We start from the raw sequence: 25,667 nt of genomic DNA, 5'->3' as shown, positions 1-25,667 counted from the left end.
ACAAATATAAAATGTGAATTCTAAACTTGTAATTTATAATTTTTTTTGGTGACGTGTCCATGACATCTACACTGTTTGAAGTTGGTTTGCTCTGCCAGGCTTCCATCTCTCTAAAAATAATGGCTGGCAGCGTGTGTTCTGATATTGTGCTCTCTGAATATTTTTCTGTTTAAGTGAAATTTTAATGTTTTAAATTGAGTTTTGAACAGTTTTATGGTGTTCTAAGTTTGTGTATTTTGATTTGTGTGTATACAAGCCTATAGCCATTGTTTTCAACTATATAAATTGGATAAGTATTTAGCTTGTAGTGACTTTAGATGCTTAAGTGTGTAAGATATTGTTCCTTGTGTATTTGTGTAGTATATTGCCAAAATTCTTCTGAAGATTATAAGTTCATTTGCTCTGAAAACTGGATTTCTCATTCATAGGCGATAGATCCAAAATTCTTCTGAAGATTATAAGTTCATTTGCTCTGAAAACTGGATTTCTCATTCATAGGCGATAGATCCATTCATAGTTTACCAAGAATCTATTACGTTGGAGCCGATAACCTTCCTTAGGTTAATAGGTGAAAATTTGCTATCCAACCGATTTAGGAGAAATTGGTAGCACGGCAAATGGTACCCCTGGTGTGGGACGTGCTACCATTTGCCATAAGAATATTTTTCCCCTTCTCCTTATTTTTCCCTCTTCTCATCAAGACTTCTTCTTTTTCTCCTCCATCTTATTCATTCCCTCTCATTCTTCTCCCAATTTTCTCCTATTTTCATCTCCTTTTCATTCTCTTTTTAATCTTGTTTTTCTCTACAGTCTACTATAGTGAGGTCCACGTTATAATGGCAGTGTTTGATTAGCAATGGTATTGCTATCCTTGTCTATCATTCAACAAAGCGGATAGCGCTATCTCTTTCTCGCTTTGCTCTGTTGCCAGATCGTCTTTCAACAATGTAGAATTAACAAAACATTTCATCTTAGTTATGAAAATTCATTATTAAATAATTGAAACATAAAATTTCTTGCTTAATAAAATATAATTGATTATTTCAAACGAGAATGAACAGTTATTACTATATCAATAAACCTGTATCAGCTACCGTCTATAGAAGACATTGACAAGACAGAGGATCGGCAACGTTGCTCTGCTATCTTTCTCCACTGCCATTATAACGTGGACCTCACTATACCACTTTTTTCCTTATTCTTATATTCTTTTATTCATTTTCTTTCTTTTTTTCCATCGTTCCACATACAAATAACACACATTACAAGCGTGAGACTTACGACAACCAGTCAGCATTGGTTAAATGGAAACATCAATGCTACACTCATGAGGAACACTGACGGTTTTAAGTGAAATATTAAGTAAAAATTCAGAGCTCTATTGACCTGTATCAAAAAATTTCAAAACCAGAGTTTCCACTGTATGTAGTGAAATCTTTATGTAGTGAGATGCACTGGATATAGCACTAATGATTCCCATTCAACCAACTGCCCGCAGTTTGAAGTGGATCTCATTTCATAGAACCGGTTTCTCTGATAGAACCAATCCATGTCAAGAACAGCTTAGAATTATCCACAACAAAGTTCTCTTTTGATGAATCAAAAATCATCGGATTTTGCGTTGTTTTTAAACAATCTTCTATTATCTAAGGATTTTAAATGAGATTGACATATAGTGGATTGTTATATTAGAAGCGTACACTGATAATACAGATACCAGCATATTTTGGAATATTTCTAATTTTAGATAAAAGATAGAGAAGGTTCTTAATATATTGGTATATTGAAACCGTATTAATTGTTATACAATAGTAAAATTGATTTTTGAAATATTCATGATTTTGAAAAAAGATTGAGGTTTTTTTTTGTGTAGTTGAGAAGTTGATATTGTGGTAATATATTTTTTAAAAAAATAGGTACTAAGAAATTGTCAAAAACCACAGATTTATTGACAATGGTGTAACAACCGTAACCGGTCTTTCAAACCATCAATATATCTGTGGGCTTTGACAATTTATTTGTATTTTTATTTAAGATTGAGAGGTTCTTTCAAATAGTGTATACTAGAATTTTATTCAAACCCCACTATTATGTTGGGAAAGATGAGATTAATTTATTATATTGGTATTCGATACTATTTCAAACTTATATCAAATCAAATCATGTAATTATAAGTGCTATGTCGTCAGATTAATTACACATTTTCAAGCATATATGAAACAAAATCAAATTAGATACGAGTACAAACAGACAAAAATATCGACCTTAAATTATGGAAACTTATAAATCCTCTATTATTATATTAGAACGAGGTATATGCATTATTTCGGTACCTATTTCAAGAGTGTATTAATTGTGATGTATGAATAGCAACATGATATAATTACTAATAATTGATCATTTTGAATAAAAGATTGAGAAGCCTCTTTCAAATTCATCAAAGATAATACTGTTATTATTTTAAGAATCGAACAAGGTTTATAAAAATAGTAAAATACTCTTTTACTCTTTTTTGAAATGTATGTATTCATGGCTAGAGGCTACTTTCTTGTATTTATAAAATAGAATTATAGTAAGTTACCCTTTAAAATTAATAAAATAATTTTACTATAATTCTATGTTATAAATAATAACATACTATTAATACTGTACTGTTTCAGTTATCATAATAACATTTAGATGGCGTCATATTTAGTTTATAGTTTCTCATGTTTATAAAATAGAATCATAGTACCACCGTACCCTTTGAAATTAATAAAATAATAGGATAAAAAGGCAAATTATAACTAAATGCAAAGGGTTATAATTAAAATGCTATATATCTATTATAACTAAATGCAAATTATTACTAATAGAATCATAGTAACCTACCCTTTGAAATTAATAAAATAATAGGATAAATGCAAATTATGTATTTAAAGATATATAAATTGAGTCAGTATAATTATTATATATTAATTTCAAAGGGTACTATATTCTATTTTATAAATAAAAGAAAGTAGCCCTGCATTCATACATTTTAATTTCTCATGTATTTGTTATAAGCTAAGGTATTTGATAGCTCTATAGAATCACTAGCACCCTTCTATTTTTTTTATGGTACGACCGATTTCGGCTATTTATTACATTAAGGGCCGTTTGGACAGTGCGTGACAGTTTAAACTAAATTTCATTTTAAACTGGATTAAATCCGTAGCAAGTCTCGTTTGTTATAATGTGGTTAATTTTGTGTTTAAGCAACCAGCTGATTAAATTCAGTTTAAGCTCTGACTGTGCAAACGGCCCTAAATCTAAAAATCGGCCCTAAAATCTAAAAATCGGCCCTAAAATCTAAATCAAACGGCCCTAAGTGTCCAAATCTATGTATTATATTCATTCATTTTTTTGATAAAATAATGAGAAGATATCTTATAAGAATAGATCTAATAATTTTATCTATTACTAGTGAAATTATTGGATTTATTTGATGGATATCCCATTTATAGTCTCTTTAGGGTTTAGGGAACTCTGCCTGTTCCAAACCTCATTTCCATCCATCTTTTCTATTTTTTCCTCGGTCTCTTTTGCCTCCTCTGGGTTGCAGTTTAGCACCCAATCTAATATAATAGCATATTTTTTATAAGTAGATAATAATATTTTAGTAGTATCTATGAATATTGATTCGACTCACCCTTGCTTAGCTTTCCCATCAACAGTTGGAGAGCCTTTCTGATGCACTGGTTGAATTCTGGGGTATTTCTGATGCATGGTGACAGGTAGGTGGCTGCAATTTGAAATAAAACCGAATGAGTACACAGTACACTGTTCTAACAGATTAGTGATATTCAATTATTATTAAATGAAAATCCAAATTAAATGCTGTAATTCACCCCGAAGACTTCTGCTACTGCAAATATTGACAACAGGGTAAACAGCTAGATGGAAATTCGATGAGCGCTACTATTCAAAAATTATTTGTCAGCCCGGGAATCGAACCCAGTACCTCCTAATTGCCGGTCAGGAATGCTTACTATTTCTATATCAGGAATGCTAGTGATATTTCTTCATTATCTTTTTAATTTTAAAATAATATTCAAAAAGTTAATCGTATATAGCTTATGAACAGCATAATAGGGAATTTTTACAACAAAAACCTAAAAACAGAATGGATGAGTAATATAATGCTCTATATATCTGTGTAGTGTACCGTATTTTTTCTTTAGGCTACTCTTGAATATAAATAAAAATAGAATTCTAAGTACCCTTTTTAAAATTATTTAGTCACTACATGTTTCGGCTAATATGTGAATATTTCCTATTTTATTGATAATAATGTTAAATATGTTTTATATGTTTTGGTTTTGAAGCATCTAAAATTTAAAATCTACTTTGTGAAAATAATTAAGGACTGAAAATTTTGTGAAGTGAACAACTACAAGACTTGACCTATTTCGGACTATGTGTAACCTTATCTAAATTTGGGAGAGGAATAGCACAAGGTTATCTTATTTTTTCTCTCCCTATCATTTTGAGATGTATGATACTTATTGTATCAATCAATAAAGAATAAAGATGATGTCATTATCAAGTCTCTAAGCTCTGTAGTGATTCACGTTGAAAATTTAGGTTGAAACCCTTTTATGGCCTCACTTTAGTGTAAATTGTTGAAAATCCAGGATGAAAACCTTATATGACATAATTATCATTGAACGAAAATCCTAAATATTTAGGATTTTCGTTCAATAATAATTATATATTAATTAGCATTTGAATAAATGCATTCTCTATTTAATTCCATCTGTAACTTATATGACATCACTATAGTTTAAATAGTACACTGGTAGACCTAGTGTTCATATTCTAGAACATTCTAGAAGTGTGTTATTGTTCATTGAGAGAGCAAGTGGTGCTTAGTGCTTAGCAAGGAGTTCTCAGTGTCCCAGTAAACGGACGATGGCTTCTGAGACCGGTTTCACTTTAAACATTATTATTATGTAATGCCAAATACTCTCTTCTCTCCGAGAAAGAGAAAGAGATATCATAGTAAAAGTGTGTGTAAGAGAGGAAGAGAGAATACAGAGTCTGTGTAATTTATCTATTAGAAAACAAGAATATGATTGATTGATTGATTGATTGAGTACTTTATTTATGTAGATTACAATATATACTGTCTTATACACTTATATACAATAGCTTACAATACAGCAAAATTATAGATGAATTTACATGATATAGACTAAGAAAATAATTATTGAACTGTATATGATATGAAAAAGCAATTTGTAATATAATAACTATAGATAATAATTATATTGTTATGCATCTACATAAATTATTGGCGGAGCTTTGGACATATCAATGTCCATTCTTCGGAAAGAATATTAAAAATATCCTCCCCACTAACTCTCTACCAAAAAATGAGGCAGAGAGGAAGAGAGAATACAGAGTCTGTGTAATTAATTGGTTAATTTATTGGAAAACAAGAATATGAGGCAGCAGCAGATCAAAGATTCATTTTGTTTCCATTACATTAATAGAGTTATAACCAAGGACAACGAGGACTTTAGGATTTTAGGATTAAGGTTTTTATCAATAATAAAATTACACAGAAAAACATTTGATGGATTTCAGGCAATTTTACCCATAATTACCCACTTTTCATATTCAATGGTACTGTAGGAAAACTTAATGTGAAATACGTGCGCAAAGTTCCTCTGCTGCACTCAAGAAACCATTCCGCCCTCGCCTACGGCTCGGGCGTAAACGTTTCTTTCGGTGCAGCAAACTGACACTTTGCGCACTAGTTGCACAAATAACTATTGCAATAAAGTGGATGACATGTATTTCATGAATTATTTGTGATTTGTTTATTAAATCGTTAATCTGTGATTTTTATAGTAACAAATCATTGAATATTGATATTGAATTGTGTATGCTGACAATGCAGACGTTCTTTACAAGTTGTGAAAAATAATGTAAATGAAAGAAAATTCAAATGAATGGTTTGAGTTTGAAGAAGGTTATTCCTTCAATTTAATAAAACACGATACAGTGTCTGCTTTACTACCTATCTCTCTATATTCCCACAAAACGCAAAAGTTTCAATGTTTGCAGTAGCCTACCTATCATAATTTTAAAACATAGTGATTCAACTTAGATTTTGTGTTGTATAACTTTAGTTTTATTTTTATATTTTGTAGCCTATAAGCTATTGAATAGCCTTTGCTATTTCTAATTTCATTCACCACATTAATATATATTTTCAAAGTAAAAAAAAATAGAACAAGGCATTCATATTTTAGCATTTTATTTAGCTCAATTAGATCCACGATAAAAAAGCCATCAATACAGTACATAAGCTATTATAATAGTTTTATCCTTGTAAATTATTTCTTTCTCATTTGGTCAATGACTGGTTGAAAAAGTAATATCCTTTTCTATTTTTTTAAACCAATTTTATATTAATTTGGTACCTACTTTGCATGTTAGTGCTTAATTTTACCATGATGGATGTTTTATAAGTAGCCTATTGCCTGAAATATTTTTGAACAACGTTCTAATGAATTGCTCCATATATATATATATATATTTATGTATCTGTTCCATATATTTTTCGGTACTCTAATATGAATGGACAAATTATGTCTCTATTAGAATGGACAAAATACACACCTTATTAGCTAGTATCCAGTTATGACCTTGAATATAACCCATCTAAACATATTTCCTTTATACTGAGAGCTCGTGTAGAACATAATTTTCGTTTATCTTTCGCATATATCGTAGCCTATATCCTTTTCCTGTTTTTGATCTAATTACTAGGGTAAACAAGGTGAATCTAATATACATTAGATGCTGATAGAGGTACCTATCTATCACACACACATTATGATGTTAATAACTAAAACAGAAGGCATTCAATTCTTATGTTAACCCATATTATGATAAAATTCAAGTTTCATATAATAATAGTTAATTATTATAAAATCAAAAATGATATGAACAAGAAGATGATAGGTCAATATTATCAATCATCTGCTTTACTTTTTTTACCGTAGGGTGCTATATTCTTGTTAATACTAAACCGCTATTCAGCAGTTTTTTACCGTAGAGCTATATTCTTGTTGATAATAATTAATATGTATTATTAAAATATCTATAAATACTGATATGTGAAATTCAGGTCCGATAGAAATTCCACAAACTTGAACCTGTTCAGATTATAGATTCAATAAATATATATCAACCAATCATAAAATGATGGTATTTATTACGATTTTATTGAATCTATGAGAAAATAAATTGAATTTCATTAACTCTGTTGAAGTTGAAACACTCTTGTGCCGGTTGCAAAAAATCCTGTTGAATTTTAATCGTAATTGAATTCCACGATAACCAATCAGAGGTCTTCTTTTCGCTTCACTGATTATTAAAGCCTTCACTGATTATTAGTTTTCTTGGCATTTAATAATGATTAACCTCTAACCTCATTATTTTTTGAAACTTTTATTTGTAAAAATTTGGGAGATGACAGTTTCGGGCTATGCCTGTTGTCTTCTCCCAATAATATTTTAATTTATGATTTGTGATTGTGAATAAAATAAATGAATAAATTAAAACTCAACAGGCTTTTGCGCAACTGGGCCTTACAGTTTTAAAGTTTTATTTAATTTCAATTATTGTTCTCTCTCAACCATTATGTGTATGAAGTTTATAATGCACAAACTACTAGAAAAACTAGTCAGTGATAATAGATCCTACTAAAAAAACCAGAACACTATTTTTATTGTAATTCTATTTGTAACTTTATTGTAATGACATGGCCTAGTGTACTATTATATGTATTTTCTGGCAGTAGAGCTGAGGCTTCACCAACAAAATGTTAATAACTTAATCCTTATAGATTCTATTAGATTGAACGGAACTTGACAAACACATACGGTATGTTCATCATGTGTATGATAAGTTATGCTCAATCTAATAGAATCTATGAGGGTTAACATTTTGTTATTAACTTTGGTGTAAACGCAGGTTAATAAAATCAAAATTTAAATAAAATTAGTAGAATTGATAGTGATGTTGTGAAATCTCTCCATAATAAGAAAACAAAGATATTGTCAAATTTCACTAAAAATTTATTAAAAACTTTATAACAGAACCATGGTTTCACGTAGTTAACCAACTTTAAATCATTGAATAAAAATCTACATCTCATAAAATTGAAAATTAGAATACGGTACTTCATTTATGTATGAGCCTATCTACCGGTATTATTATAAATAAAAAAGCTGTCAAGGCAAGGCAGTCATGATCGTTAGACCTTTATCTTGAAACGTGGATCAAATAAACAAATATTTTAGTAAACTAGTAAAATTTACTACTAGAATCTGTGAGCATTGATTGGTTGCATAGGGAACGTTGATATTCTGCTTCAATGTTGTTTTCCATCACAAACTGCTTACTATTTTACCACTTTTTGTTATTAATTAGAAAAAATCTGGTGTGGTACACTCACACAACTTTCCTTGCTCATATTTGAAACTACGATCAGACTTCTGTATATGTGTTTATAATTGTTTTCAGAGAACTTTTTCTTTGTGTGAATTGTGAAATTCGGTGATTTTTTTTAGTCGTCATTTTTTTAAAGTCGTATAAACAGCTGTTTTACAGATGAAATATCTTGACTATGTGTTCTTTATATGAACTGCGCTACCTACCTACCTCATGCACGAGAAGGAGGTTACTAAGTCCATTTCTCAAGGATGGGGTGAACCCCCCATTGGTTTCTCAGAAAAGAGACTCATGCCAGTTGATAGAGCTGATAAATAACTATACAGGGTATGAATTTGAAAAAAATCGGTCAAGTTATATTTGAGAAAATCGTGAAAAACATGGTTTTTTAGTAATTATCTGCCATTTCTCTCAAGAATATTACGGAGCTCCTGCAATTTTCCCAGAAATGAGACTTATGTCAGTTGATAGGGCTTATGAATAGCTATCTATGGTATAAATTTGAAGAAAATCGTTGAAGCCGTTTTTGAGAAAACCGTGAAAAACATGGTTTTTTAGTCATTATCCGCCATTTTTCTCAAGAATATTACGGAGCTCCTGAAATTTTCCCAGAAATGAGACTCATGTCATTTGATAGGGCTTATAAATAGCTATCCATGGTATAAATTTGAAGAAAATCGTTGGAGCCGTTTTCGAGAAAAACGGTAAAAACATGGTTTTTTAGTAATTATCCGCCATTTTTTCCGCCATCTTGAATTGAATTTAATTGAATTTCTTGTTGTCGGATCCTTATGGTATAAGGACCTTAAGTTCAAAATTTCAAGTCAATCGGTTGATTAGGAATGGAGTTATCGTGTTCACAGACATACACACATACACACACACACACATACACACACACACACACAGACCAATACCCGAAAATCATGTTTTTGTACTCAGGGGACCTTGAAACGTATAGAAAGCTTGAAATTAGGGTACCTTAATTTTTTTTGGAAAGCAATACTTTCCTTACGTATGGTAATAGGGCAAGGAAAGTAAAAAAAGCAGTCAAATTTCTTCAACAAATGAATTTAATTGGATAAAATTGTTGAATGAATTTGACAGCTAGTCGTTCTATTTAATAACCGAAAAGTTGATATTGTTCATAAGGAAAGCTGCAAACTTGGAGTGAATAACACTACAACTTATTTGCTATTATTAAGGTATATTTTTATCACTTTCGTGCAGTTTTCTATTAAATTTCATCGTTTCCCCTACTTTTTCAATGTCTTACGCACCTTTGAAGCTAAATTTACTTTTTACTTTCCTTGCCCTATTACTATAGTAAGGAAAGTATTGCTTTCCAAAAAAAATTAAGGTACCCTAATTTCAAGTTTTCTATACGTTTCAAGGTCCCCTGAGTCCAAAAACATGATTTTTGGGTATTGGTCTGTGTGTGTGTATGTGTGTGTGTGTGTGTATGTGTGTGTGTGTATGTGTGTATGTCTGTGAACACGATAACTCCATTCCTAATCAACCGATTGACTTGAAATTTTGAACTTAAGGTCCTCATACCATGAGGATCCGACAATAAGAAATTCAATAAAATTGAATTCAAAATGGCGGGAAAAATGGCGGATAATTACTAAAAAACCATATTTTTCACGGTTTTCTCGAAAACCGCTCTAAGGATTTTCTTCAAATTTATACCATGGATAGCTATTTATAAGCCCTATCAACTGACATGAGTCTCATTTCTAGGAAAATTTCAGGAGCTCCGTAATATCCTTGAGAAAAGTTGCGGATAATGACTAAAAAACCATGTTATTCACGATTTTCTCGTAAACGGCTCTAACGATTTTCTTCAAATTTATACCATGGATAGCTATTTATAAGCCCTATCAACTGGCACGAGTCTCATTTCTGGGAAAATTGCAGGAGCACCGTAATATTTTTGAGAAAAAAAGAAAAAAGGAGAATAATTACTAAAAAACCATGTTTTTCACTATTTTTTCAAAAATAACTTGACCGATTTTTTTCATACCCTGTTTAGTTATTTATCAGCTCTATCAACTGGCTTGAGTCTCCTTTTTGGGAAACTAATGGGGGGTCCACCCCATCCTTGAGAAATGGACTTAGTAACCTCCTTCTCGTGCATGAGGTAGGTAGGTAGCCCAGTTCATAAAAATAAAACATAGTCGAGATATTTCATCTGTAGAACAGCTGTTTTGACGACTTTAAAAAAATGATGACTAAAAAAAATCATCGAATTTTACAATTTACACAAAGGAAAAAGTACTCTGAAAACAATTATATATATACATATACAGAAGTCTGATCGTAGTTTCAAATTAATATGAGCAAGGAAAGTTGTGTGAGTGTACCACACCAGATTTTTTAGTTTTAAACTATACATTCACTTCTAGAGAATGTTTTTCGTTTCTTATAATAGCTTGAAAATTTAAAATTCTCAAACTTCCAGGAATAATAGTACTTGACGAGAGGAACAATTATTAAAGATGTCATCACATTCGGTAAAATTCGCTCCCATTATGAAAGTTATGAGCATTTAGATATGAGTCATTTTTCTGATCTTGAGAGAGAGAAGAGAAACCTCTTGTTCAATAAAGGAACTGAATTCTTATAAATTTCATATTTTAAACTTTATTGCCTAATACAAGAAATAATTTTACAAATAAATATAATCATCAAAATACAATAGTTTTTGGCGTGACTGGAAAAAGAAGCCTTGAGCTCCAGCCACGAGTTCTAAAAATAAGAAATAATTTTTTTTAATATAATTATGGCAGTACCGTACAATAATGAAACAATTCTGTTGATGATGATAATCTATGGATGTTGAATTTTTAATAATCCAAGAAGGTTACCTTGATGAACAAAATATAATTGCCCAGAAAAATATTATTATAATTGTCGAGTTTTATCATTTTTACACAATAATAAATAATTGATATTGCCAAAATGTTTGTAACAGCTGTGCCTAGTTGAAAGTTGTGTGTATATTTTTGGCTTCAAAATTTTCTGAAGTAACTTAATTTATTCAAAGTGCGGTGATATTAAGTGCAAAATTTGACTATAATTTGGTATTTCAATCATTCTAAATTCAAAATTTCTAGCTAATATATAATTATCCTTGGACAGAACATTGAACTTTAAATTTCCTCAGTAAGAACATAACCTATTTTTTCGAACATTTCATTATTTATCAAAATTTGGGAACAGAATAGTTTTGGGCTATGCCTGTTGTTCTATCCCGATCATATTCATATGATTTGTAATTATATCAACAAATAAATAAATAAATAAAATTGGTGATTCTTCAGAGCTCAGTTCTCAATTTTAAAATAATAGTCTTGTTTCTCCTACGATTTTATTAACCTCAATTTGTGTTTTGTTATTTTATCCTAAAGTCTTCTGGAATTTTATTTATTAGTTTATTACTCTGATATTCAAATTGGTATTTACTAGATGTTAATGAAGTAAAATGAATGTTGCAAGCATTTACTATAGTTGAACGTATATTATAAGGGATTGTGTGACGGGTGAATTAATATGTATTTTTATTAATAAGAAGAATCAAATTTGTCACATAAGTTTGACGTAGCGTTAGTAGATCTATCTCTTCAAATATTAATCTGCTGGGATAGAGTCTGGGTCTTCCAAGCGCAGCTCTAATAATATGCTTTTGTATTATAAAAAGTTTTTCAAAATGAGTGTCATATGCTGCTTCCCATACTTCTATATTATAATGGAAAAGTCAATGAGCATACGCTTAGTAAATCATTCTCGGAAAATATTCAAGTCTAATTGGTTAATCCTGTAAAAAGTTGTTATTAAATATTTCAGTGAATAACTCACTCTGTATTGTAGCGGAAAGTGTCATATTATATAGTACAACACTTGTTAGGTCACCCTCTATCCATAGCCCCAATATCAACCAAATCTGGGAAATTTGCAATTTTATGATAGCCATGAATGAAGCATCATGGATTTTTACAAAAATGATATAGTTATTTGTGCAACTAGTGCGCAAAGTGTCAGTTTGCAGCACCGAAAGAAACGTTTACGCCCGAGCCGTAGGCGAGGGCGGATTGGTTTCTTGAGTGCATCAGAGGAACTTTGCGCACGTATTTCACATTAAGTTTTTCCTACAGTTACCATTGAATATGAAAAGTGGGTAATTATGGGTAAAATTGCCTGAAATGCATCAAATGTTTTTCTGTGTAATTTTATTATTGATAAAAACCTTAATCCTAAAATCCTAAAGTCCTCGTTGTCCTTGGTTATAATATATAATGAATAATAATTAGCGCGTTGTGCTTGGTTGCACCTCTGCTCACTATAGCAGCCACAGCAGTCACTGTTACCAACTTCATTTTGATTTTGCTGCACTGTTGCTCCATATAACCTACTAAGTATTTTGCGTTGCCATGTTGCAAATCTGGAGTGCAGAAAAATTTTTCCCGCACTAGAGCGGAAAAGTGATTCTTTGCGTTCTGTAATCAGTGCAGCAATGGCCACTTTTCAACGTAACTGTAGGAAAAAAATTAAAACCATTCAAGCTCTCTGGAATGATAGTACTTGACGGTGGGAACAATAATATGTCATCACATTGACATAAAATTCACTCCGATTCTTGAGTTATTAGCATTTGAAGATGAGTGATTTTTCTGATCTGAGAGTGGACGTGAGATTTTATGTTTCAGCGTATAACTCACCCTGGATTGTAGCAAAACGTCTAAAATTATAGCACGACACTTGTTAGGTCAACCTCTATCCATAGCACGAATATCAACCAAATTTGGGAGATTTGCATTTTTCATGGAATCCATCATGGATTTCATGAAAAAATTGAAATCGCTTAAACTCTCAGGAATGTACATGAAGAAAGGAACAATGAAAAAGACTAAGAAATTGTCAAAAACCACCGATTTATTGATACTTAGAAAGACCGGTTTCGATTATTAGACCATTGTCAATCTCTGATAAACTCTGAACTGATGAAACGTGAACAATAATAATTATGTCATCGGCGAAATTATACATTAACTTTCAGCTAATTTTTTCCGTTACTTAATACTTGAGTAATGTCATAAAGAAAATATAGCTTAAGCGAAGATACCCCATAAATTGTATAGACGTTTTTGTTGCAAATTTCACAGTTAACTCAAGCTGATAGTCCTAGTAGTTGGTATATTTTTGGTGAAGCTATGTGACGCTGGTAGTCTCTCATACTGTGCCATTCTTACACTCCCAACATAGTAATAATAGACAGTTTGAGTTTACAGTGAATGATGGAACAAAACTACCTATACCATAGGATGTCCTCTTATAATATTATATTTTCTCCAAGACTTTACATCATTCAGCTTGCAGCTAATACCATAGAGAAACGGTAGCATAAGTAGATATCCCATGGTATAGGGCGTTTATGTCGCAACTTTTACTGTTATCCCAAGCCGATGGTTCACGTAGTTCTTTCCCATGCAGCTATGTGACGCCGGTAGTCTCTCAAATTGTGCTGTTCTTACACTCTCACCCCTAATTGGCTTGAGATAACAGTAAAAGTTGCGACATAAATTCCCTATACCATGGGATATCTACTTATGCTACTGTTTCTGTATGCTAATACCTAATAAAATAGTTCCCCGTTTTGAGTAATGACTTCTTTTGTCTGTATCCTGCCAACTGATGGAGTATTTGTTATTGCAACATATTAATAAAAGTCTTGCAGTTTTCTATAACATTTTATAGATTTTCTCAATTTCCCGTACTTTTACAATGTTTTATGCATCTTAAATCTCAATATATTATCTTTAGAGATATATATATATATATAAAGATATATATATCTTTTTATACTGTTTTAGACTTTATACTTTTCTATACTGTCCTTTTTTTCGTTAGGTTACTCTTGAATGAAAATGAAAATAGAAATCTAAGTTCCGTTTTTGGAAATAAAAGGGTAAACAATTTCCAAAAAGGTTACTTAGATTTATTTCTATAGTTTACAAGACTATACATTAACCTTGTATGTAGCTGATAGTTTTTTGTTACTTAACAGACCTACTTGTGTAAATGAGTCTATTTGTCTGTATATTCTTGTAATACTAATGAAGACATCTCACAGGAGTTTGCCTCTATTATCACTATCATTGTAAGTATGGTCACGAAATAGACATGCGTCCTTGCAAGCATAATAACTTTTAACTTTCATTCAAACTCCAACCATTGTTTAAAACAAGACACAACCTATACAAACTATAGTGGGGTCCACGTTATAATGGCACTGGAGAAAGATTGGAGAACAACGTTGCCGATCCTCTGTCTTGTCAATGTCTTCTATAGACGGTAGCTGATACAGGTTTATTGATGTTATATTAACTGTTTATTCTCGTTTAAAATAATCAATTTTATTTTATTGAGCATGATATTATATTTTTCAATAATTTATAATGGAAGAGGATAAAGATTGATTGATTGATTGATTGAGTCACATATAAGTTAATAGAGTATAAGTTAATAGAGTACTTTATTTATGTAGATTACAATATAAACTGGCTTATACACTTATATACAATAGCTTACAATACAGCAAAATTATCGATGAATTACATATAGACTAAGAAAATAATTATTGAAAGTATAGGCCTATGATATGAAAAAGTAATTTGTAATATAATAACTATGAATAATTATATTGTTATGCATCTACATAAATTTGCGGAGCTTTGGACATATCAATGTTCATTCTTCGGAAAGAATATTAAAAATATCCTCCCCACTAACTCTCTACCAAAACTTTAATTTAATTAATTAAGCTAAGATCTATTTATTAATGGAAATTTTGTAAAAGTTTTAATTAATATAAATATTTAAGAGAAAAAAAAACAGAAAATTGATAGAGTAAAATAATTATATAGGTAGATAAGATCAAATTATTGATTAATCAAATGAAGTAGGCTGAAAGTAGTAAGGGTAATCAACTTTCAGTACCGTAATATACAGCAGTAAGCAGTGGTTAATTAAAAAACATGAGTTTATATAATATATATACACAATTCATTCTATAACAGGTTTAAAGGTTTGTATTTGTTGGATGGGTGGGGGATGGTTGTCATGTGATCGTTCTAGGGCCGGACAGTTTCAGTAGAGATGGGAGAGCAACTTTGCCGATCCTCTGTCTTGTCAATGTCTTCTATAGACGGTAGCTGATACAGGTTTATTGATGTAATATTAACTGTTCATTCTCGTTTTAAATAATCAATTAGGTATATTTTATTGAGCAAGAAATTATATTATTTTCAATAATTTCCTAATGAGTTTTCATGATTAAGATAAACTATTTTGTTTATTAATTATTAAATACTACATTGTTGAAAGACGATCTGGGAACAGAGCAAAGCGAGAAAGCGATAGCGCTATCCGCTTTGTTGAGTGATAGACAAGGATAGCAATACCATTGTCAATCAAACACTGCCATTATAACGTGGACCTCACTATAGTTAGACTCATTTCAATCTGTCAGCATTGGATGAATGGGAAGCTTAGATAGTTATGTATTAGGGAAGCTGACAGTTAGGAATGAAAAGTTCACTGTTTGAAACTGAAAGTCGGTATTGTGAAAGTTGAGTTGTGTTGGATTTGCCAAAAGTATGTCAAGAGGTTTTAGAATCTTCAGAGAAAAAGAATGAATTATTAGAAGACTAGCCATGTGCAGTGTAAAGTGTCATTATGTTTTTTCTAAGAAAATTTGTTAAAACTGATTTTCTTCTACCAAAGCCCATGATTTTTCAAGGTTTTTATAGTTTTCAACAGCATTCAATTATTTTCCTTCATTTATTCCTCTAGAATTTTTACAAGGAAACACTAATCGGGAGAGAAAAACCAAGGATATTCCTTGTACTATTTCTCTCCTAAATTTTCAAAGTCCGAAATAGGGTTATGATTCTTTAGGGTACTTTCTATTTAAGGTTGTTAAATCGTCAGTTCAGATAGCTCACAAGAAGATGAAGTATTCTGAGTCGGGTACTTGTGCTGTGTGAATCATCATTCATACAGTTTGTATTTTATACATTACAGGATTTAACATATTTTTTTTATTTATAGGTTAAGCTTGAATCAATATTAATTATTGACTGTTTTTTTGCACTTGTATTACCTGTATAGATTGTGTACCGGTACTCTTTCCCCGCGCACGGATCAACAGTCCATGCGGGGAAATAATTATTCCATAATTATTATTCTGTTCTATATTGTACATTGTTTTTGTATTGGAATAAAGAAATTGAATTGAATTGAATTTCACTTTTTTCAATTTAGTCAATTTCACTCGAAAAACAACAAAAATTCTCGAAAGAATGTCATCGTAGGTTTTGTTATTTTAGTGTTTATATTCATAATGTTATTATAGGTATATTAAAATAGGTTATTGTAGTTCAACCTAACAATATGAAGAGAATAATATTGTTTATTGGGGAAAGGTTATAATAGTTTTTAACAGTATTCAATAGAGTAGTTGTAACATATTCAATACAAAATTTGTAAGTATGGATGGAAGAATCAATCTTACCTCCTATTATTTGTGACAAAATCAGGAAATTGAAGAAGTTTTGGGCAATAGCCTGTTTTTTCTTTTCCGACTATTGTATTGTTCGCTCTATCTAATAAATAAATAAATAAATATTATAGAGTAGCCTAATGAAAAGAAAACTGTGAAAATATTTATTGTTACTCTTAAACCACTGTATTTAGATGAAAATCTTCTATATACTGTGCTCTTCAACTACATTATTTCTAATTTTTTTCGGGTAGGTACCTATGAGAAACAGTTTTGGTTTTACATTTCTTCTGCAACTCCAATCTTCCTAATAACTTGAGTTTGGATACATGTGAATAAATTGGTGAAATAATTAACAGTTATTGTTACTTATTAAAAATGAAAGGTATTCATAGATGTTTAAATTGAATATATAACGATGAAGAAATAAAATTTTTTGGTCCTGCAAATATTATTTCTTGAATATGTGAACATTTCCTACTTTAGTGATTATAATGTGATATATATTTCTTCTATGTTTGGTTTTGAAGCATCTAAATTTGGAAATCTACTTTGTGAAATTAATTAAGGACTGAAAATGTTGTTAAATTTTGTGATCAACTACAAGATTTAACGTATTTCGGACTATGTGTAACCTTATCTAAATTTGGGAGAGGAATAGTACAAGGTTACCTTATTTTTTCTCTCCCTATAATTTTTAAGATATAATTATTGTATGAATCAATAAAGAATTATAGTATTTTGTGCCATTATCATAAAAATTCATGTTTTCACAATAACATTTTGTGTGATACTACTGACTAAAACGAATTCAAAAATATCTCTGCAAAAAATGTTAGATCAGATAGATGTAATGAGTGAATAATATTTAAGATGAGGCTTCACTGTTCCTCTACCTTACATTGAAAAGATCTATGCTTGTATGAAAAACATAGAAAATATGATAATAAATGTATAAATCAATGTAGATCTTTATAAAAATTGAAATGAATGATAAATCAAAGAGAAATATTACGAATAAAATTGAATAGCTTAAATACAAATACATCATAAGGTTGAATAAAACTCATCTATTTTACTATCCATGACGAACTGTAATAAGTAATAACAGTGTTGAAAATGGATTTAAATAATCCAAAAGCACTCCACAGTGAGTACTAGTTTCAATAACTAATATTCAAAGATATTGGACTGTAGTGTCGTTAAAAATAGTTCAAAAAACGGGTTGAATAAAAATTTGAGAGTATAATACTCTTACATCTATCACAATTCGAATACATAGAGTTCTAAATAAATTGAAAATATATTTATATTATTTAATTTTTTCCTTTGTACAGGCCTACTTATTGCTTATCATAAAATGATATTGGGAGAGAAATCAGGTTTATACGCTATAAAAATATGGAATTACTACATAAATTGACTAAAAAAGTGAAGCTGACCCTCTCTCAAATATAGACAAAAACAAATGTTCAAAATGGAGCTACGCATGAATTGAAAATTAGGAATATTCTGAATGAAATATTTGATAAAATTGGAAATATGATAAGATACTTACGAACTTCTGACCCATCCTTTAGAACGGCAGCTGAGCTGAGTTGAAATACAGCGGCAGCTAACAACACAAGTTGTTTGCGCTCATTTTGTAGCTTTGCGATCGCTTGTTTCACTTCTCTCACAACATCTAACACAGAATAACTCGGCAACGGAGAGATGGCCTGGTTTATAAGGCTCTCCCCACTCTTCCATTTGCTGGAGAAGAGGATGCAGAGAGAATAAGGATAGAGAACAAGGTGGCAGAAGGAAGAAAAGTAGGAATGACCTGCTCTCTCACTCACTCTCTCTCTCTTTGGTAGAGAGTTAGTGGGGAGGATATTTTTAATATTCTTTCCGAAGAATGGACATTGATATGTCCAAAGCTCCGCCAATTATGTAGATGCATAACAATATAATTATCTATAGTTATTATATTACAAATTACTTTTTCATATCATTACAGTTCAATAATTATTATTTTCTTAGTCTATATTATGTAAATTCATCTATATTTTGCTGTATTGTAAGCTATTGTATATAAGTGTATAAGCCAGTATATATTGTAATCTACATAAATAAAGTACTCAATCAATCTCATCAGGATCATGTTCTCTCTTATAATTATTATCTTCCTCTCTCATTCCTAAAGTGGGATCCTTATCCTACTGGTAATGATTAAAAGTTACGAGAACCAATAATGAAATAATATGTGATATTAGTTTTAAAAATTGAATCTGTTTCATGTATACTGAGGTCCACGTTATAATAACAGTAGTATTTGCTCAACATTGGTGTTGCTATCCTTGTCTATCATTAGGAGAAACAGATAGCGCTATCCTCCTCCACTCATGCACGTTGCAAAATAGTTTTACAACAATGTATAAATATAGGCCTATAATTAATAGAATATTCAATCCCAACTATGAAAATTTATTATCAAATGATTAAAAATATATTTTTTTGGCAAACGAAATAGGCTATAGTCCGAATATCAACAAAATCTGGGAGAGTTGCATTTTTCATGAAATCATGAATCATGGATTTTTGCAAAAATGGTGAAAAATTAAAATAGTTCAAACCTTCAGGAGTGATAGTACTTGTCGAGAAAAACAATAATGTCATCACACTGGCGAAATTTAGTCTACTTTTATTCTTCAGTTATACACATTTGAAGATGAGTGATTTTTCTGATATTAGAGGAGGTGAGATTTTATGTTCAGTGAATAACTTACCCTGAATTGTAGCGGGACGTCTCATATTATAGCACAACACTTGTTAGGTAAACCTCTAACCATAGCCTGAATATCAACCACATCTGGGTGATTTGCATTTTTCATGAAATTCATGAATAAAACATCATGGATTTCTTGCAAAAATGGTCAAAATAAAAATCGCTCAAACTCTCAGGAATGTACATGAGGAAAGGAACAATAATATATGTCATCGGCGAAATTATACATTCACTTTAGATGAGTGATTTTTCTGATCTTGAGAGAGAAGAGAAACCTATTGTTTTAGTGAATAACTAGCTCACTCTGTATTGTAGCGGAACCGGAAAGTGTAATATTATAGCACAACACTCTTGTTGAGTCACCCTCTATCCATAGCCCGAACATCAACCAAATCTGGGAGATTTGCATTTTTCATGAAATCCATGAATAAAACATAATGGATTTTTACAAAAATTGAAATCGTTCAATAGCTCTCAGGAATGATAGTAGGCCTACTTGACGAGAGGAACAATAATATGTCATCACATTGGCAAAATTCACTCTTATTATTGAGTTATAAGCATTTCAAGATGAGTGATTTTTCCGATATTAGAGTAGAGGAGAGATTTTATGTTTCAGTGAATAACTCACTCTGTATCGTAGCAAAATGCCTCATATTATATAGCGCGACACTTGTCAGGTCACCTCTATAGCCTGAATATCATCAATTCTGAAAGATTTTAATTTCTTATGAAATCCATGAACTAAACATATCATGGACTTTTGTAAAAATGGTCGAAAATTAATTTTGCTCAAACTCTCAGGAATGATAGTAATAGTAGGCCTATTTGATGAGATGAACAATAATATGTCACATGTGTTAACTCGCTTTATTTGTTCCTTTGTCTTTGAGTTATATGTATTGATAGAATATGATTGGTTTCTCTCATTAAGAGAAGAGAGGACAATTCGTTTTTAATGAATAACTTACCGTACTCCGTATTGTTGGAAAAGTGTGATACGGTACCGGTAATCACTTGTTATGTCAACCAACATCCGTAGACCGTAGCCCAAATATCAAGCGAATCTGATATTTTTGCATTTTTGCTGTTTAAACGCATGTATGATAATTTATGAATGTTCGCAATATGTGGTAAAAAATACAAATTGCTGAATCCACAATTTATATAGATATTAATTGATTAGAGAGATAGTAGTATAAAGTCAATAAATTAAACTCACTGCCTAAGGTAGGATTCTTGAAAATCAAATTTATTGCCATATCATTCTAATCAGAATGTTAATATTAATTTTCATTAAGAAAAATGAAAACAAAATACTGTTTCCCACATTGGAAAAATCAGCAATTGAAATCGTGAAGCTCCAATTAAATAGCCTAATAATAATAATGTTGACTTTGCCTATCCTAATTTTGTGAGCCATCAAAAAGCATTCAGTGAGTATTTTAGATAAAATAGGAGCCGAATTTTTATCTACCATAGTACAGAATTAACTAGAGCTTGAAAAGTGGATAAACCCACTTTTATTCTTCATTTATTCCTGTGATATATTTGCATGTATCATGTAAGCGCATCAAAAAAATCTTAGAAATACCGTAATTCGAATTTTAAAATCAAGGATCTTACGCGCCAGTGATGGAATATCGAACGGTAGATCAATATAAATTTAAAAACATATCGATAGTTATTAATCGATATCAGAGTTGAACAAAATATCGCATCCCCAAAAATAATACTGTGACAAAATGTCACATAGATGCGAAGAAGAGTTCACAAATGTAAGCTTTTAGCTCATCAATTATCCATACAATTGAAATAATAAGAGCATATTTGCATCTAAATGCAGTAATGTAACGTCTAGACACACTTTTTAACTCTAACCTTTAAGGTTTTATTATCTTTTAGGTTATGTTTAGGCACAGTTTCGTTAGCGTATGATTTTTGGGGATAGGATATTTTGACAAGGAGGTCTAACAAGATGAGCGGTCCTATGACGTCATAAGGTCGGTTTACTTGTAGGTCGGTCAATTTGCTGGACAGTCAGATGGCTGTATACAATTTGGCCGTCCTACAAGTTGACCGTTCTTTAGGTAAACATAACCTAAAAATTTAGGTTCTAATGTAAACAGTAAAACATTAGGGATGCTGCACTGTTATCAATCTAGATATTTTAATAATTTCAAATAATAAAGAACGATAACTTTGCATCAACATTGCATCTTGTAATTTTATGTGGTTCCCCATCTAAACTTTTAGGTCCACTATAAATCTAGACTCACAGTTGCCTTTAAATTGGTCAAGTTACTTGAAAAGGTAAAGCCTATTACAGTACAATTTGCAGTCAAAAACTATGAAGGTACGGTAGCTTTAATCCCAAAAATTTGTACCATGTACGGTAGGTGCTAAGCTAGTTGGCTGAGCTGCCATAATAACTAAATTCCTAGGTCAGGTAGGCCTACATAGCATATTCTTATGGCCTAGGAAAACGTTATTGATGTAGCCTCTACCTATAAGCCTACTTGACCAATTTAAAGGCAAACAACGAGCTATTAATTTGGTGACCGCTATTCAAAAAATCCATCACAATCCAAGGTTTTAAAAGGGAACGATCCGTGTTCTAGTGGATCCTAGAGATCCCAGGTTTAAACCCGCCAATCACCTATTTTTCGATCAGATAACTCCTGTGTTCTCGTATAAGCAAGTCAACTGTCGGTCCCGGCTGGAATATGACAGTCGTAAGGCCTATTGATGGCTTAAATTACACATTCAGGTGATGTTGGACCTTCCCGCAAGGAGCAACTAAAGCCATACAAATTTACTTTTTAGGGACAATTTATTTTCAAATTCTAGATAATTCAGAAACTCTTTAGGCAGGCCTACCGTATACAAAATATACTGTAGTACAAATATACGCAGCTAGGCATCAATTTACTTTGTATTAAATATAAAGAAATGCTTATTCCACTTGAAAATATAGAAATATTTTACTGCCTCTTAATAGAATTCTTGGTGAGATTTATTTCAGCCGTCAGCATTGGTCAAGTACCGTACCCAAGTTTAAAAGCAATTACAAAATTATTGCTCAAAATTGTCTGCTTTAACGCTTAAAAGCATTGTTTGCTGGCAGATTAAAGTGAATCAATTGATATTATACTCACTGATCATGAAAAAAAGACAGGCTGTAGAAGCTTATCATCCTAACAAGATCGAGTGAAATGAAATTAAAAAAATGGGCCTATAGGTAAATGCTATGTTCAAACAACCGTATTGAAAATATTAGGTCTACCGTATAAGAATTAGAAAAATGAAATATGATTACTCGAGCCTATACGGTAGTGGAATACACACGACGTTATCTGAGAGAAGAAAAGCCTTGAATTGTGATGTAAACAAGAAAACGATCACCAAAATATCAATTCTTATGCACTATTACTCACTTACCTTTTGCTTTCTTATGTTAATCACCTACCTTGTGGTATGGAACCCACATAAAATCATGAGCCCCGCATATTCCATGCTGTAAATACCTAAAATGGTTTCCCCTCAATAAAAAATCATAAGCTAGGTACTCTATTTCTGAACTCTGAAGTAGTCAACTCTACTTTATTATAAGTGGAAAATTGAGGATTAACAGGTGTAAAATTCTCAAGATCCATGGATTCAAATAGCCTTCTTAAATTGATGAATATGAGAAATATTTGAATTTCTATAGAAAAATAATGGAATGCTGAAATAAAGCAAAATCAAAGTCCTTTCAACTCTAAATGTTTTTTCTTACCCAATGAATATGTTATATTCTGAGTTTCATCAGAGTTTATATGCTCCTTATATTCCACCAATATTGTAGTACCTAGTAATAAATTATCGTGGGGAAACCCTTGTACACGTTTTAACCAATCATATCAAGGAAACTGGAATATCCAATAATAAATGTGTACCTTATTCCGTTCAACACATTAAGGAGCATTTTAATTTCGCTTGGGTGATTCTAAGACCTAAACATCTAAACCTCCGTTAAGGGCTTGCCCCATTCGCGGTGGGACCATGCCTCTCAACGCATGGGGCACCTTCAAGTTCTCTTGGGGGATTCTACACCCTAAACATCTTAACCTCCGTTAAGGGCTTGCCCCATTCGCGGTGGGACCATGCCTCTCAACACATGGGGCACCTTCAAGTTCTCTTGGGGGATTCTACACCCTAAACATCTAAACCTCCGTTAAGGGCTTGCCCCATTCGCGGGTGGGGCCATGCCCCCAACGCATATGGGACCTCAATCAATAATTCAAATCAATACATGATTATTTATAATCAGCAGTGGATTTAATTTATATTTTATGATTTTAATTGTGAAGGGAATAAGGTACATCACATAGAACACAGTTCGTTTGAAGTATTTCATCACCCATCTATGGGTTCCAACACACATAACATTTATATAGTAGGATCCTCATAGCACTCAGCATCTCCCTGTAATGATCTCCCCACAATTAGAAAACAAAAGCTATCAGCAGGCCTACCTTCATTTCTGAACTATCAATAACTCATCTAAAGTCATTCAAAATAATTTAATTGTCATAATATTTTTGGTTTAGTTGGAAAATATAGATGCTACTAGCTTCATTGCATGAAATTAAAATGATAAAAAATTACAAATTATATTTGATCTCTGATAAAATTAATACCATTTATAGAAAATTTGAACCATTTATAGATTAATATTGAATGCTTGAAGTAAAAGAGAATATTTCCAACTTCACTAATTTTCCTTTTTGTGTAGTTGAGAAGTTGATATTGTGGTAATTATTCATATTGAATGAAAAAGACTAAGAGATTGTCAAAAAACCACTGATTTATTGATAAATCAGTGGTTTTTTGACAATTTCTTAGTCTTTTTCATTCAACTTCACTAATCACTACTTCAATTCAAATTCATTTGTAAATTTGTTCTAGTCTGAATTTATTAAATCCTGCTTTCCTATATTATTGTGGGGAGACCCTTCAACATTCAATGCATGTGAAAAAAATATTCAACAACATTTGTGCAGAACCTCATTATAACTTGCCTTTCATAATATTAATTTAATGACATACCACTACATAAAATACTCTAGAAATACTAATAAAACAAAGAGAACCTGTACCGTATCCTTGATAGATAATTAAATTGGCAACTAAAATCTTATTAAGTGGTAGAAATTTAATTTCCTAGAATAATTGAATTTTGGAGATAGGTATATGTAAATACTTTGAATATAATAAACTGTATAATCGAAATAAGATCAGAAGAGTTTTACCATGGATAATATTGTTGATAAATTAAAGAAATACATAAATTTATGTTAGAAAAGTGAGAAACAGTGAAGACAATTATTGAATAGCAGAGAGTTATAATGAGGTTTCACTGCAAACAGAGATAGGTAGATAATTTGAATTGAAATTATTGACTGACAGTAGCTTAGTTCAGTGTCGAATAATAAATTGCCTCAGAAGCACTGTCAGTCTCCTACCTTTTGTGGTTCGGAACCCACATGAATAGTGGGTGAACAGCAACCTGAAATGGTGAAATACAGAATTAATTAATTTGAACATAAAATTGATAGTTCAATTTTTATTAAATCTAATTACTATCCACTCCTAACTCAAACAAATAATGAAAGCATCTAAAATTTGGAAAATTTAAAAAAGTGGAAAATTCACCACAATAATATTAACTCATCATTATTCCTATACAAATATTAACATCATTTTTTTTCATTATTACTCTGAAAGTAGGGTAGAAGTTTCACTCACTTGAATCATAAGTCTAATTTAGAAAGAGAAAATCAAGTAATGAATCATTATAATTTC

The 25,667-nt window shown here is 31.1% G+C and overlaps 1 protein-coding gene across 1 annotated transcript in view; it reads right to left on the bottom strand.

Moving 5' to 3' along the window:
- LOC111043679 (circadian clock-controlled protein daywake) overlaps nucleotides 1-25,667 on the bottom strand; it is a 61,626-nt gene that overhangs the window by 10,992 nt on the left and 24,967 nt on the right. Inside the window, exon 2 of the mRNA XM_039439686.1 lies at nucleotides 3,671-3,763. Within this exon, the coding sequence (XP_039295620.1) occupies nucleotides 3,671-3,763 (93 nt within the window). The remainder of the gene's footprint in view (nucleotides 1-3,670; nucleotides 3,764-25,667) is intronic.

This window comes from Nilaparvata lugens, chromosome 13 (genome assembly GCF_014356525.2).
Source record: "Nilaparvata lugens isolate BPH chromosome 13, ASM1435652v1, whole genome shotgun sequence".
Lineage (NCBI taxonomy): Eukaryota > Metazoa > Arthropoda > Insecta > Hemiptera > Delphacidae > Nilaparvata > Nilaparvata lugens.
Note: the sequence above shows the minus strand (reverse complement) of the source record. Positions and strands in the feature narration are given on the sequence as shown.